General features: G+C 38.7%; 2 protein-coding genes across 5 annotated transcripts in view; one reads left to right on the forward strand and one right to left on the reverse strand.

Moving 5' to 3' along the window:
* Positions 1-1,791, forward strand: part of LOC146004351 (galactose-3-O-sulfotransferase 2-like) — a 42,499-nt gene extending 40,708 nt beyond the window's left edge. For 2 of the 4 annotated variants that reach the window (XM_083143142.1, XM_083143149.1), the window contains exon 3: positions 268-1,790. In XM_083143142.1, coding sequence (XP_082999268.1) covers positions 268-1,267 — 1,000 coding nt within the window. In that variant the 3' untranslated portion in view covers positions 1,268-1,790. Of the gene's footprint in view, positions 1-267 lie in introns of all 4 variants that reach the window. The other 2 variants (XM_083143165.1, XM_083143157.1) reach the window with 1 other exon arrangement.
* Positions 1,792-2,189: 398 nt separating this feature from the next.
* LOC146004374 (uncharacterized) overlaps positions 2,190-15,640 on the reverse strand; it is a 55,296-nt gene continuing 41,845 nt past the window's right edge. Inside the window, exons 6-8 of the mRNA XM_083143177.1 lie at positions 8,651-8,737; positions 6,348-6,524; positions 2,190-3,758 (exon numbers count right to left, since the gene is read on the reverse strand). Coding sequence (XP_082999303.1) covers positions 3,548-3,758; positions 6,348-6,524; positions 8,651-8,737 — 475 coding nt within the window. The 3' untranslated portion in view covers positions 2,190-3,547. The remainder of the gene's footprint in view (positions 3,759-6,347; positions 6,525-8,650; positions 8,738-15,640) is intronic.

Below are 15,640 nucleotides of genomic sequence, written 5' to 3' on the forward strand. Positions count from 1 at the left end.
GAGAGAGAGAGAGAGAGAGAGAGAGAGAAATGAATCCAAGATTACCAAATCAGTGCCCATCCTAAAATATCTCGTCCACCCTTGAACCCATCAGAATGAGAATATAATTAATACTCGTGCAAAACAATGAACAATTATTGAACAACTTAAGAGCAATTTATCATGCACACCCAGAAATGTTATGATCGGATTTTGCCTTGAACTTGTGTACATTATTCATGTTTAAAATGCAGGAACAATTTTATGTTGTTATTATTTTTATTGCAGGAACTCCGTCCATAGTGAAAGGACTAATATATTTTTTCTAAAGACCCATAAATGTGCGAGCAGCACCATCCAAAACATACTGATGAGATACGGCTTCAAACGTCACTTGAATTTTGTGTTGCCTGGTAACGGAAACTATCTAGGCAGTCCGAAAACATTCGATCCAGATATGATCGGAAGACGAGTGCAAACCCTGACCGGGAAGTACAACATATTCACGCACCACACGCGACTCAACGTGTCGACCGTCGCGGAAGTGATGTACGATGATGCTGCAAAGGTTACAATCCTCAGGGAACCAGTGGACCAATACGAGTCGCTGTACTCCTACTACCAACTGCGTGGCTTTTACCGAATGACCCTGTCGCGGATGTTGAAGATGCCTTTGGATTCGATCCTCGGCCTTCCGAGATTGCAAGGAAAACTGGGTTTGAATCAGATGCTCTACGACATGGGAATGGACGAGGATCAGCTAAGGAACACAACCGCCGTGGCTAATTTCATCGACGACATGCACAAGTACTTCGACTTGGTTATGATTTCGGAGTACATGGAAGCATCGCTCATCCTTCTCAAAGAGCTGATGGGGTGGACGATGGAGGACATTTCCTTCAGAACCGTGAATGCACGACCTGTCAAAATGAAGATCGCCCTAAGTCCCGAGGAACAGGAAACCATACGCATCCTGAACAAAGGTGATCAGATATTGTACAGATACTTCCTCAGGATTTTCAAAGAGAAGCTGCACGCCTTTGGCACGCAGAGAATAATGTCAGAGCTCGACCAGCTCCTGTCGTACAATCAAAACCTATTTCAGAATTGCTCGCTCGCCACTTCCAACTCGTGGCAGTGCCCTTACCTCCTCATGGAAGAACTCACTTTTACAGATGTGATTCGCGATGACCAGGCCAAAAGAGTGCACGTGTTCTCAAACTTGGAAAAGCTACTTGTCACGGATGTTTACGACGATGTCGATAGTGAAGATGATTACACAATTTGACTTACAATGTGTTTATGCAACTGTGTTCAGTTTGGTGCTCGATCCTGACATGGAGTCAGAAACTGATTAAAAGTGGAAAGTTTGTGAAAGATAACCCGTGATGTATCACTAATCATCTCAGGATATTTCGAATCAGGGTTAAATAATTTTAACTTATTATTGATTGATCTCGATTATTATTTGCGCTGTAGACTGACGAAAACTTATTAGATTTGATTGTGTGATAAAAAATATATATCTAAAGAGCAGAAGTAAAGTGTATAATATAAGGTTCCTCTATGTATAGACTTGGCAACTTCGTACAATGCTCTTCAGACAGATAACAGTTATAATTATGTAACCTTGCCTATGCTAATAACTTTTAATACACATCTCTACATCTAACATGTGCGATTTCTTGTAGACTACCCATAGATGGTTGCTATTTTGAAATTAAATGCTTCAATTAGATATGAAATGGTAGACATGTACGTACGTACCAGTTCGTTTTACAATATATATTGGCTGTTATTTTACACCCATGCCACAGCTGGGATTCGAACCTGGAACCTTCGTTGACGAGATCAGGGGTCAACCATTCAAGGCTCTGACCCATTAGTGTCATCTGCCACCTCATTGGTAATTGTATGAAATAAAAAGAAAGACTTCTCGTGAACTATTCCACTATCTCTAGAATAGAGTAAATAAATAAGATGTACCTTTTCTTGTTTTATTTCACACGGAATATGGTCAAATTTTGAAAGGATGTCCTTCTTGTCTTCTTTAATCACCACTTGTAACTATTCCAGAAGTTACGGACTACATTTTACCCCTAAATATAATCGTGTTCACTGTCCATATATGAAACCATCAATAACTAAACTAGAAGTCATAGGTTGAAAGAATTACTAGAGCTCTCCTAAAGTGAAACTAATTTATTCAATTATGTATTCTTTTACATTATGATAACAATTTCTCTTTCTCGTTTGTCACTTGTCTCCATTACCTTTTTATAAAATTATTAAACTGCATTGATGACATACTTGTATCGGGCATAAAATTACTATTTATGTTTATTGTTTGCTCTTTCTTGTTAGATATAAGTTTATGCCATCCAACTAACTGTATCACAGTTAATTTTATTTTTGAAATACACTCATTCCTCGTAATAACCTTGGTCTCCTCGTCTTCCAATTGTTGCTTGTAGGAATTTGCTAGTTGTTGAGAGTTCATATCTCCCTAAATCGCGTTCTAATAATAGCCTCTGTTCTCATTAATGTTTCACACAAAACGATTCACTTCCAACACAGGGCACTTACCGGAAAATTACACAATTCTGTTTAATCTCTTTTCTTAAGTGAGTATGAAATTGAAAGATTTGTGCCACATTGAAGGAGATGAAAGGAACTGCAGCACATAAATGTATACTAAATATATCAGATATTAACCAAGTATTAAGTTGTACATTTGAGTAGGCCTATATTAATGTATATATGGATTTTACGTTTTACAGCAGTTACCAGTAGCGTTGAATAGTCCAAAGCACACGCTGGTCAGTCCTTATAATAAAGTCATGTCTAGAAAAAACGTATGTTAATGTTCAAATCTTCACAGGACGGATACGTCAAAATAATTGTGTGAGAATAGTACTTAATACCTATCCTGTAAGCCATGCAGTCAAATCGTCCGCATTATCTTGGTCTTGTGATTACTTTCTGTCGTTTTTACGAGTTGCAAAGGTTAGATGTAAGTCATGTTAAGTAATCGCGTAATCATCACGAAAAGGATGTTACAAGGAGTACAATATGAACTAGGAATGGAGCTGACTTCCAAGAGTAGCTAACGTATTCATGAAAATGTTTTGAAACAATGAACCCGAATGCCATGTACGATCACACATCTTCCTTTTCTTAATTTTGTACTTCTTTTTGTGGCCCTTAAGTCCGTGCAAGCATGTACAAAGAGTACATTTTTACGTCAAATAACACCAAATATGAAGGGAGGATGAAATCAACCAGTATAGCATCTTCTTAGAATAGTTACTACGAGTACACTCAAGCATTTCACAGTATGATGATATCTGTACGTACTTACGATCTTCACTCTGGGTAATATTTCCGATACAAAATCACACATTTCAGAATGCAGAATGGAATAAACGTGAGACCCTTCCGGTTATTTCAGAAATTGCAACAAGCACGTATATCTTGGAAGGGAGCTGAGCATACTTTTCTTCAAAAGGTTTCACGAGCGTGATTGTTTTTTAATGGCTTCTCTTTGGTTGCTTGTTCCGTCCATATTTTATGGGTCTTCTGGAATATCGAGCGGTTTCTCATCTGCTGATCCTTGGTTGTCGAAATTGGAGTCCTGCGGAAAGGTTTTTGGTCGTATCTTCATTTCGGATGCCTTCAACGAGTAGTCCCCGAGCCATAATTCCCAGATGATTCCTCTGAAATAGTCGTTCTCTACTGGATTGGCGTGGTACACTCCGTTCAAATTGGACTCGAAGCAGCTGGAGGAAAAGGAGAGAAAATGGTAAGAGTTTGTTATGAAGAAAGTGGGGCCAGAAAGAATCGGCCCCTTCAGTTCCAGAAATTGAATATTTGTTTATCAATATGTAATGGCATCATTTGAAAACTTTATTTTCACATGCATGTTCCGCATTAACTTTCGAACTTCTGGGAAATTTTGGCAAGTAAATTTTGAAATATCATGAAGTTTTAAAAGGACGATAGTGTCTTTTATATATATATTTTTGATTTGCTTTATTTTACTTCGCCTTTCTGCCACTTTTGGCTAATTACGAAGATGGTGATGAGTGATGATATGATGAAATTGATGAATGGGCACTCACAAACATCCATGCTCAGGCCGAGATTCGAACCCGGGACCCCTAGGACGATAGTGTCTTCTATTTGTTCTAGTGAATTTACAAGATTCTAATGAAAATTAACTTCCTTCTTAGGTCTTTGTTTATTTCTGCTAATAATTAGATCTACTTTATACGTAAAGTAACAAAGAAGGTTTCGCAAAGGTTCCATTAATGTCAAGGACGTATTTAGGGGGGTCCAAGGAGTCCGGACTCCTTCCCCGAAAGACTTACCAAGTACAAAAATTAAATATTGGAAATATACGTTGTTTAATATTTTTTGTACAATCGAGTGATATTTATTTCCACCGAACTTATTTGAAGGCAGTAAATATTTTATTTTTTATAATTGCTTTATTTAACATTAATTTGATGTGTCTGTCTAAACAAAAGCTAACGTAGTACAATGACTCTTTTGTTGCATAATTATTTTATTAGAAGATTCGAGACAAAACTATTCTATCGGACTGGCAAGGACATACGTATTTAAGGGCGAGACCCAAAATACGAACCCCTCCCCCCTGCCACAGGCTTACCAAGTACTAAAATTAAATAATGAAAATACACTTGTTAAACATTTGCTGTATAATCTAGGGTTATTTCTTTCCGCCGAACTTTGAGTGATAGTAGCAAAGATATAAATTTTCGTCAACTGGATCTAACATTCGTTTTTGTTATTTAATAAGTTGTTTTTTTTTCTACTTGGCACTGATTTGATTGTCAAGACAGTTGCTTTCATGCAAAATTTTAGCGATCTAACTACAAGTACGGTACACAATGAATACATGCTTTTATTACATCTCTATTCTTATATCGTCTTTTTACCTATTCATATAATAATAGCAATACAATATTAATTTATATATTTTAATTAATATTATTTTAATTGAATATAATTATAATTATTGCAATTTAAACGTTAGTACTACTATTTTTATTTTTATTATTATTATTATTATTTCTGAGACACTTGGTCTGGACCCTCCCCCCAGAAATAAATTTCTAAATACGTGCCTGATTGTGGTAACTATTTCACTATCTAGTGATTCTGTAGACTACACTCCAAGATACACGATGGGAGATGATTATCTAAGCGCTCTCAATATTCTAAAGTTGAATTAAGAATGGATAAAGTAGTGGATAGAGCTTCAAGTGTTTAGAGTGTTGCATAGTTTTTTGTTTGTTTAGGCAGATCTTTTATTACCATACTATGTCCTATTACCTAAAATGATTTTTTATTACTCGTCGAGGCAAACAATGAACGTTTACATACACAGAGGTCGTTAGCTTCATTCCAGTCGGATCTGAGCAAATATTTACAACAGAAATAGCTTCCGTTGCATGTTGCCCGATCACGCGTTTAGCTTTACCGAAAATACATTTCCTCGTTCCCCATCTGGAGAAGGAGAAGGGGTTAGCAGAAGCTGAGTGCAAGGTATCCGGATAGATCACAGCTGTACATATTCAAGAAATTATAGAAAGGGAGAGAATCGAAAGAAAGAAATAAAACGAGGGAGTCTTTATTTACGTAGCAGCTTTTCAACTTCTACAGGTTAATAGCAACGATGAAAGTGGATAAGGATTTGATTAAATTGATGACGGGACACACACACACATGAGCGAATAGTCATACTCGGCGCCAGGACTCCTTTCGGTGTCAATATCATGAATTAAAGTTGCCACCTCTGAATCTCCACCAAAGGCAGTGGAGAGAGTGAGAGAGATAAGGACACACCAAGATGTAGAAATGAGAAAAAGGAAAGAGAAATAAATAAAGAGAAAGAGGCCAAGATGTAGAGAAGAGAGAGAGATATTTAGATATAGAAAATGAAACACGAAGAGGGGGGAGAGAGAGCAAAAAATGGAAATGGACAATAGCGAGCGCGAAAGAAATAACGAAAGAGGGAGATTAAAGAGGTAGAAAGGGACACAAAAGCAAGCAAGAGAGAAAGAGAGAGTGAATAAGAATTAGAAAGGAAACATAAGCGAGAGAGTAAAGATGTAGATAGGGGTAGAAACAAAAAAGAAGAAAGAAACAAAAAAATACAATTAGAATAGTTGAGACCATGTATTTTGTTCTCATGTTTTTCAAAATATTTTGACTATACTTTGAATGCAACCACGTATCAACATAAAAGTAGCAAGATCATGTTACGTTGAAATTAACAAACCCTGTGAATGCTTTATAGCAGCTGCCTACCGACATCAATACCCAGCTTCAATGTTATTTACCTGTAAAACCACCAACCTCCGCCATACGCAGGTGCACAAGGGCAACATGGCGGCGCATCGTCGTTGTCTCTGTCCACTGTGCTGAAAGCAAATCCATTATGAGCAGATAAAGAATCGGTGGCGTTCCCTGAGTAACCGTCAACCCATAAGGCGTAGTTCTTCTGTTCGTCATCCAATCTGGAAGAGAAACGAGGAATGAGCAAGTGGTGTGTGCAATGTTCAATATACAATCAAGCAGTTCGTGCGTTGAATGTTTTCAACCATAGTATTTTGACATATATTGAAGGTTCTCGATTATGGATACGTGCTACTTTTTTAAAAATAGATTTACGAGGCAATAGAAAGCAACACAGAATGTGCAGGAACAAACCACGAACGGACAGTCACTTCTGGGTTAGGTGGCCCTTTAATGAAGATTAATTGAATTGAATTGATTTGAATTGACAGTGAGTTAGTTTTCCACAACCTCTAACAACTCCAAAATGTCTTAACACCTCCTAAAACTTGGCCCAATTTATGGTCACTTTGGTCTTAAACATACCCTTACACTCTCAGAAGAAAAATTCTCGATAAACCGCTGCCTATCAATAATTGTACGACAAATATTACTGCCAGCGCAGAGTGTTGAGTGTTACAATTTCTGATCTAAACACAACATGACAATTTGAAGATTTCCATGTAAGTTTATTATGCTTCAATTGTACTTGTCGAAGGAATCGACAATTGGAGTTGGAAGAAACGATTCAACAATTATTGATCACACAAAATGTAAATAGGAAATTAGTGCAAAATTCATGCAGGTTTCTTGTAAACTGTGGTTTGTGAGACTAAATAAATGTTACAAGGGCCACTATTTATATTTTGAGCCTTGGCAACACTGATTGAAGTTAGGCGCGATTTGACGTTTGCACGGAATCGTCTGACATTATTGACCATAACGTACTTAAAATGTTTTGTCGATAGCTTCATTTGTGTTGTTTATGTTGCTTTGGAGATTGCGCGACAACAATAAAATGGAATCAACTCGTGAACATTTTCGTGCGATGATTTTTTACGATTTTCGACGTGGATTATCAAGACAAGAGTGCATCGATCAACTTACTTCCACATTTGGCGATGAAGCACCATCCTTTGCCACTGTGAAACGCTGGTATAACGAATTTAATCGTGGCCGCCATTCGCTCACCGACGAGATTCGCGAAGGTCGTCCAAAATCAGTTGTTGTTCAAGAAAACATTGATGCTGTGCAAAACCTAATACTGCAAGATCGTCATGTGACATACTGTGAGATTGAGGCAACCATAGGCATTAGTTCCACCAGCATATATAAAATATTACATGATCATTTAGCTGTGAGAAAGGTATGTTCTCGTTGGATCCCACACAATTTGACAAAAACTCAAAAAGACGCTCGCGTCAATTGGTGCAAACAAATGCTCAATAAATACAATCGTGGTGCTTCAAAAGACGTATATAAGATTGTAACAGGTGACGAATCATGGATATATGAATATGAGCCGGAACATAAACAGCAGTCGACTGTATGGGTGTTTCAAGATGAACCCAATCCAACAAAAGTTGTTCGCGCTCGAAGCACATCGAAACAAATGGTCGCCTGTTTTTTCGGGAAAACTGGTCATGTGGCAACTGTGCCTTTAGAGGAACGTAGAACGGTCAACTCTGAATGGTACACAACAATTTGTTTGCCAGAGGTCTTCGGTCAAATACGGAAAACAAACAAACGCCGTCGGATCATTCTTCATCAAGACAATGCCAGCTGTCACACATCTCGTCTAACAACCGACTTTATGAACAGTCAAAAAATAGAATTGATGGGTCATCCGCCGTACAGTCCTGATTTGGCACCCAATTACTTCTTCTTGTTCCCGAATGTCATGAATAAATTGCGTGGACAACGATTTTCGTCGGCGGAAGACGCCGTTGATGCGTTCAAAAACCATATTATGGAGGTGTCTCAAGAAGATTGGAAAAACTGCTTTGACAAATGGTTCGAACGAATGCAAAAGTGTATTGACCATAAAGGAGAATACTTCGAAAAACAATAAAGCAGTTTTCAATGCCAAATTCCTGTTTTTTCATTGTTAGGCTCATAATATAAATAGTGGCCCTCGTACTAGCTAGATTTTTATTCCAATAGAAGGTTTTGAAAATGTTATATACATCAGAAAAGCAAGACTTTCATGAATTTGTAAATCTAAAACAGTTCCTGAAACTTCTAACAGTGCGTAAGATAATATGAATACAATGCTGTAGAATTATTTTAGATATATGTAAATACACACCTAAAACTTGAATATTCAGCAAAGGCTCTATTTCCATCGAAATCTTCTAACTCGATTCTCAGCACCATATCTTGTTCCTTAGTCAACCTAAAAGGAAGATACATTTGTATGTCGTTATATTCAAGTAAAACATAACTACTAAAGTCTACACACATAATTGGATCCAGGGAGTTAAAAGTTGAACTTTTCAAAACACCAGACGTAAAATCTCCCTCCCCAGGGTCCCTGCATTTTCAGATACCTTTGGTAAATTCGTGCATATTTGTTGGTGGTGTGGAGCATTCTTTTATCTTACGATTTGGTTGATTTGATTTGTTGTTTTAAGTCCACTTTATGCACAGTAAGGCTAATTGGGACTGGACCTACAGTTTAAAGTGGGATCCGAACCACTTGTGCCTCCACCGGGTATCGAACCCGGGACCCCTTGATTACAAGGCGACGACGCTACCACTGCGCCATCGGGGAGGCCCCTTTTATCTTACGAGGCAACCAATGTTGTTCATAACAGATTTATGAGGTTTAAACTTGTCTTAAGATTCGACCGTGCAAACATGATGACATCCTTGAACTTACAGCAGTCTCCAGAGCTGTTGTCGCATCCAAGAGTACTTTAATAGCCATTGTCTTCTCCCTTCCTTTGCGTAGTTGACTACTGGGATCCAAAAGTAAACTTTAAAAAACGTACACAAATTGCACTCTACCCAGGGTGTGAATCAACAGAGGGGTATAGCATGAAACCCCTCGACTTTCTGTGTTACTACGGTTGATTGATTAGCTTTATTTTACTTCTCGTTTGTGCTACTTATGGCTAATTTGCGAAGATGGGGATGAGTAGGGTGACCAGACACATACATTAAAAAAGGAGGACAGAGCATGGCGAAAGAGGAGGAGAAGGTCATAAAAAAGAAGACACCGCAAAAAATGACAACACATTTTCCATTACTCATAATTTAATCAATAAAAATGTTTACCAACACAGATACTTCTATGATAACCTTTTTCAATAATGTCCTCTTGCCTTTAACCAAAGAAAGAAATCTCCTAATCTATTATTTAACACATGACAATCATAACTAAAAATATATATATATAATTTGAAACACAGAATTTTGTTCCTTTTCCAATTCTTGGATATTAGAATGAAATGTCCCCATAAGTAAATGCAAATGTAACAAGCAAGCTTCGCATTTTAAAAAAAGACGAATTAAAATTTTAAGTAGTTTAGAATGGGACAAGACATATGATCCTAATGCAGAGGCGTGGCGTGCATGTAGCCGCTGTTACCGCAGGTAACACCAAAATATAAAGAATTGAAGAACTCGTCTTAAAATATTATTACGTACATAAACTGGTAATATTGTCGTTCGACAATATTACTGACATTTGCAGACTGACATTTTTTCTGACACCGGCAAAAGCGAAGAGGAGGACTGATCCGGTATCCTCCACAGGCAACATGAGGAAAGGGCCCTGAGCCCACCCAAGGAAGACTTTCCGTCGCAGCAAGGACTGTTTCGGCGGGAGGAGGAAGCGGGTTAATGGCATGACTGTTTAGCCGCCGCAGTTGCCGGTGATACTTACCGGAAACATACCAGTGTTGCCATATCCAATTGACAGAAAAGAGCTAAGTCGCCTAATCGGGTCTATCTTACTCTGAAGGTGTCCAGTCACACTGGGGAACGATGGCGCAGTGGTAGCGTCGCCGCCTTATAATCAAGGGATTCCGGGTTCGATACCCGGTGGAGGCACAAGTGGTTCGGATCCAACTTTAAACTGTCCCGATTAGCATTACTGTTCATGAAGTGGACTTCAATCGCCAAATCAAAATTTTAAAAAATCAAATCACACGGGGGCAAAAGCAAACTACCAAGTGATATTTTGTATTTACACTAAATATCAGCAATTATGAAAGTCCTCTTTGTCCTTCTTCGACATCATGGGCGAGAAGGAGAGGAGAGGGATGGGTATGGTCAAGGGGTGCGCTGTCCTTCTAAAAATGTCAACCTAAAATTCTATATTTCACACATATAATATTATTTCGGTTACAGGAATTTGTGATAATTGTTGATAATACTGATTGAGATTGACATACGTTGTCGCAGGAATGCAATAATTTCGGATTGAAGCAATGTTTTTGAGGTGGTAGAACTGTTTTTGGGTGAAAACAATACTTACAAGCATAATTTCCCGATTGTTATCTTAGTACGCTCTGAAGTGTCAGGTGTCGCAGGTTCGAATCCTCAGCAAGAAATGGTTATTTCAGTGGTCGTTGTTATTATTTTACTTACATAATTATAAAAATTAATAATTACATACACAAAGAAATAATAATTTTATTTCAATAATTCACCATTCATCCTCATCGTCACGATTATCCTATAAACCGAAAGCCTTAAAGGTAGCAAAGGACGTAAAATATACGAAATAGTAGTGGTATCAGAAATGAGATTTCAGTGGATTTAGCGAAACATGGGAGTGGGAGTAGTTAGGAAACAGATGAAGACTACAACTACTCTACATACACAGTGGCGAAGCGTAGAGTTCCTAGCAGGGTAGGCACAGAAGTGCGATAATTTCCATGTTGCTTAAATCTGTAAAAAGAAATGGAGGGGGAGCTATGTCATGGAGAGTGGTTCAATGTCTCTCCAGACCGCTTCTTTACTTGCCAGTGGCGTGACGTTTTCAAAAGTGTTGTTACCGGCCATCAGCACGATAATTATGTCTTAGACGTTCTCCCCCACCCACCAGATGTCATCGATCTAGATTTTTATTCATTTCTGTTTTTTTATTTGTTTGTATTTTTTCAACCCCTGATTTATGCACACACCTCCAGAAAGAACTACCAATCATGATACATCGCGAAAATCCAACGAATAGTGCTTGAGCCCTGTTGTCAATTCTTCATAACTTTTTTCTAAATTTATTTATTTATTTTGCAATTGAGGTGAAAAGGGCTAGAAGAACCCCATAATTTTCGGGTCAGTCTGACGTTTGTGCCGTGAGCAGGCGACAGAATTCCGCACTTTCAGCGACTGTCAATTTGGTATGTTCTATTGCTGCCAACTTAGTTTTTGTAGCAAGACTTCCTCGCACCAAGGAAAACACCATTGTTATCTGTTGTCTAACTAAAGGAATGGTTGTAGTTAATTCCAGTCTTGGCTTTCTAGATAAATGAATTTCTGACACCTGTATGTGCAAATAAACATAATTTAAATTTTGAATATTTTCGTCTCATTTGTTCTGATCTATGCTAATCGTGACGATGAGAATGTATGGAGAATGAATTAAAGATGATCAGGAAACATTGACATGACCACAATTAGGTCACCTGGCTTCGTAACGTGTTAGGATGACGACTACGGGGCTTTCAAGAAAAAAACATAAGTAAAGGTGACCTCTCTCATTCATTGTGTATACTTCGCATCCTAGTTTGTTCTACCCCTTGTGTTAGTAGACACCTTTACGTGATAATAGAACATAGGATCCTTGTTTGGGACCCGGCAACACGACAGGTTACTATGTAACATATAGACAGGTTATAATAAATGTAGTTGCTTGAGAGAATAGAATCCCAATTTTAGGCGCAATTTAGCTCTTTTCTGCCAATCCAATGTGACAACACTGGCCTGTTCCGCCAGACCTGAAACAGACATGGCCCGCGCAATAATTCCATAACCCTCTTTGTCCTAAACCCAAAAAAAGTCTTCCCTTGCATTGTACTTTATTTGGCCGCCCTCTTCTCTTGTTATCCCTTCAGGGTAAACGAAACTGCCTACCTCTTCGCTTGTGTCGGCTGCATAAAAAAATATCTGCTTGTAATATTTATTCAACGACAGTGTTAACGCATTAAATAACGTTTCAACAACTTTGAATTTTTTTAAATATTTTGCTGTCACTTGCCACTGCTACTTTCATAGGAAAATATACTTGAAAACATTTTAGAAATGATTGTTATAAGAAGGAAACATGAAAGACCAAAAGTGGGTCCTACCTTACCGATGATTACATCTTCACTCAATTAAGAACTCGATTGTTCTTGTTGTTCTTGCATTTCAGTCCAGCACTTCTTGCATAAATCTGATCGCTGCACACGACACCAATCAAAAACAAAGCTCTACCGCCACGAACCTCGCGCTCCGAGCCAAACGCCAAGCTCCCTTCTAGCGTCGTGAGCAGGAGGCAAGTTTTCCCAGAGGGTGAATGAGCGGGGGAATCCCTGTTCACGATAAAAATAAATTATTCTATTCCCAGTGAAAGTAAAACTACTTTGTAAATATAAGGCGTAACTATCATTTTAATTTACGTAATTTGGTATGAAAACAAATATAAGTTCTTTGGACTTTCTGTTTACGCTACGGTGTTGGGTGAATCGACAAGACCATCAGCACTCTGACCAGAAAACGAAGTCAGAACTACAGTACTCCGTAATTTTCAATTTCACTTACACTTGTCGATGAAAGGAAGGAAAACCTAAGTTTCGTACAAAATATGGAGAATGTACAATGAAATAGAAGTCTCTCTGCACGAACAGAGACTAATGTTTATAAAAAATGCCGGTACACCACAAATTTCCAACCCTGGCGGAAATGCAGTGTTGCTGATATTCTGTTCGTCCTAGTGGGTAACACCGCGAGGCCGGCCTCAGGAGCACGTTATAAGCATATGTACAGTACTCGTAAGATTAGGCTTCCCGCATATACGACCGTAGGACGGAATGTGAAGAGAGGAGGCCCCAGCCAATGTGCCTCACTCCGTGGAAAGTTCGTATACTGGACAGGGTTAGAATTTTTTTGTAATTATCATAAATGAAAATTCCAAACTTTTTCATTGCATTACATATGTTTTGACAAAATAAGTAAATACACCTTTAAAAGAGTAATGGCGAGGGTAGGCCCGGCCTCCTGGCCTCATTGGACGCTTCGCCACTGTACATACATCTTATTTGAAACGAAAAGTTTCGCGATTTGGGCAAATCTGGTTTCAAAAGAACTAAGATGGCAACATTAGTAGAACTGGACTTCTTGCAGGTTCCGAAGGAAATATTGGGGAAGGGCCGATGCTGAGAGGGGAGGGGGCAAGGAGGGTGCTTCACGTGTTACAAAAGTAAACAACGGTTTGTGGGAGGGACTGTGCAGTGGGAGTTTTGTGACTGGTGTCTTTCGTCTTTATGTTGTTTTCGGGCATTGTCAATTAATTAATGAAGCTTGCTCCGAGTTCCGAGGTGGCGGGTTCATCCTATCTGGACAGTGTGTGTAATCGTGCGATAGAAGATATTTTGAAGCAATCTTTCGTTTCGTTATTTTGCAGAAAAAATCGAAATTGTGGCGAAAGGGAGGCCAAAGCCTATTTTGAACGATTTAAAAACCAAGTCGTCTGCTGGATATGACCGACATTTCAATGTTTCGTGGTATAACGACTATCCGTGGTTATGTGGATGTGTGCAGTTATCGAAACTCTTTTGTTGGCCATGTACTCTATTTTCGGGTGGAAAAAAAAAACGTGTGGAATTCAGATGCGGATAACATGGACCATGACCATGACGCACCCAAAAATTCAAATTCAAATGAAAAACTTCTCTTTATGACAGCATCATAGAAGTTTTTTGATTTGATTTGATTGATTTTGCTTCGCTTGTGCCGCTTTTGGCTAATTTGCGAAGATGGGGATGAGTGATGATATGATTAAATTGATGAATAGACATCACAAACGCCCATGCCCAAGCTAGGTTTCGAATCCGGGATCCCAGCATCATATAACTATTTTCAAAGTCGGATTGACCTGCTCTATAAGTAGCCTTCGATGTTTCTGTAAGTATCAAATTACGTATTATTGTGTCACCAACCAATGTTTGCGATTTCACTTTAGTCCTTATGTCAAAATTTTTTTCCTGATTAATAACTTTACCAAAATCTAGTATTGAATTTCATACGTACCAGATTAATATTATATGAACTACTTGGAAGACATTGGGGGGGGGGGCATGAGGTGGGGAGGCGCCCAAGTCTCCCTTAAATGTCCTACTGATAACCGATAACACTTTTAAAAATCCACGCCACGCCACTGTCCTAATGCCGCTGCAATCTTTCAAGAGCAGCAAAAAATGACAGCCACCTCCCACTTTACCTCATATTCGTTTCTTCCATCCTTTATAAGCTGGATATTTTCTTTTCTTGCGAGATCATTGTTGGATTTACACTTTCACTTCGTTATTTCATAAAAGTAAATATTACTTAATAATGAAAATTCTCACTACGCGTTTATATATCGCGGATGACTTGAACAGAAACTGACCGACCTCCGAGGCGGAGTAGTTATCAGACAGCGTGCTAGGACGCCACGGGTTTCGAGTTCGAATCCCGGCCTGGGCACGGATGTTTTTAGTGAGTGTCCCTTTATCAAACTCGCTCATTTTCATCTTTGCGATTAGCCAAAAGTGGCAGAAAAACGAAGTGAATTAAACCAAATCATTCAATGAATCAATCGAAAAGGAACTGCACAGAATACATGCGTTTCATCAATCTGGGACGTTCTCAGAGGGCGAAACAACGAATTAGTGCCTCGGTCATTATTTACATGCTGAACACATCTTGTTCAGCTCCCAGATGCTAGGCGAGCATTGCTCGAATACTTAACGAGCACCTAGTGATATGCTTTAAATGACGATCGTTATGAGATCTCTATGCAGTACATTCTATAATCTTTCCAAAGAAGGAGGACATTTACATATTTATAAAAAATCCGCCCGGACACCGGACAGACACCTAAAAGGAGTACATGTCCGGATAAAAGAGAACGTCTGGTCACCCTAGGGATGAGTGATGATATGATGAAATTGATAAATGGACACTCGCAAACATCCATGTCCAGGCCGGGATTCGAACCCGGAACTGCTGGCGTCATAGCGCGATGTGCTAACCACTCCGCCACGGGTACCGACTATTTTTTTTGCTACGGGACTCACTATATGTTTTATGTTGATTAATGATCCTG

Source organism: Lepisma saccharinum, chromosome 1 (assembly GCF_977018435.1).
Source record: "Lepisma saccharinum chromosome 1, izLepSacc3.1, whole genome shotgun sequence".
Lineage (NCBI taxonomy): Eukaryota > Metazoa > Arthropoda > Insecta > Zygentoma > Lepismatidae > Lepisma > Lepisma saccharinum.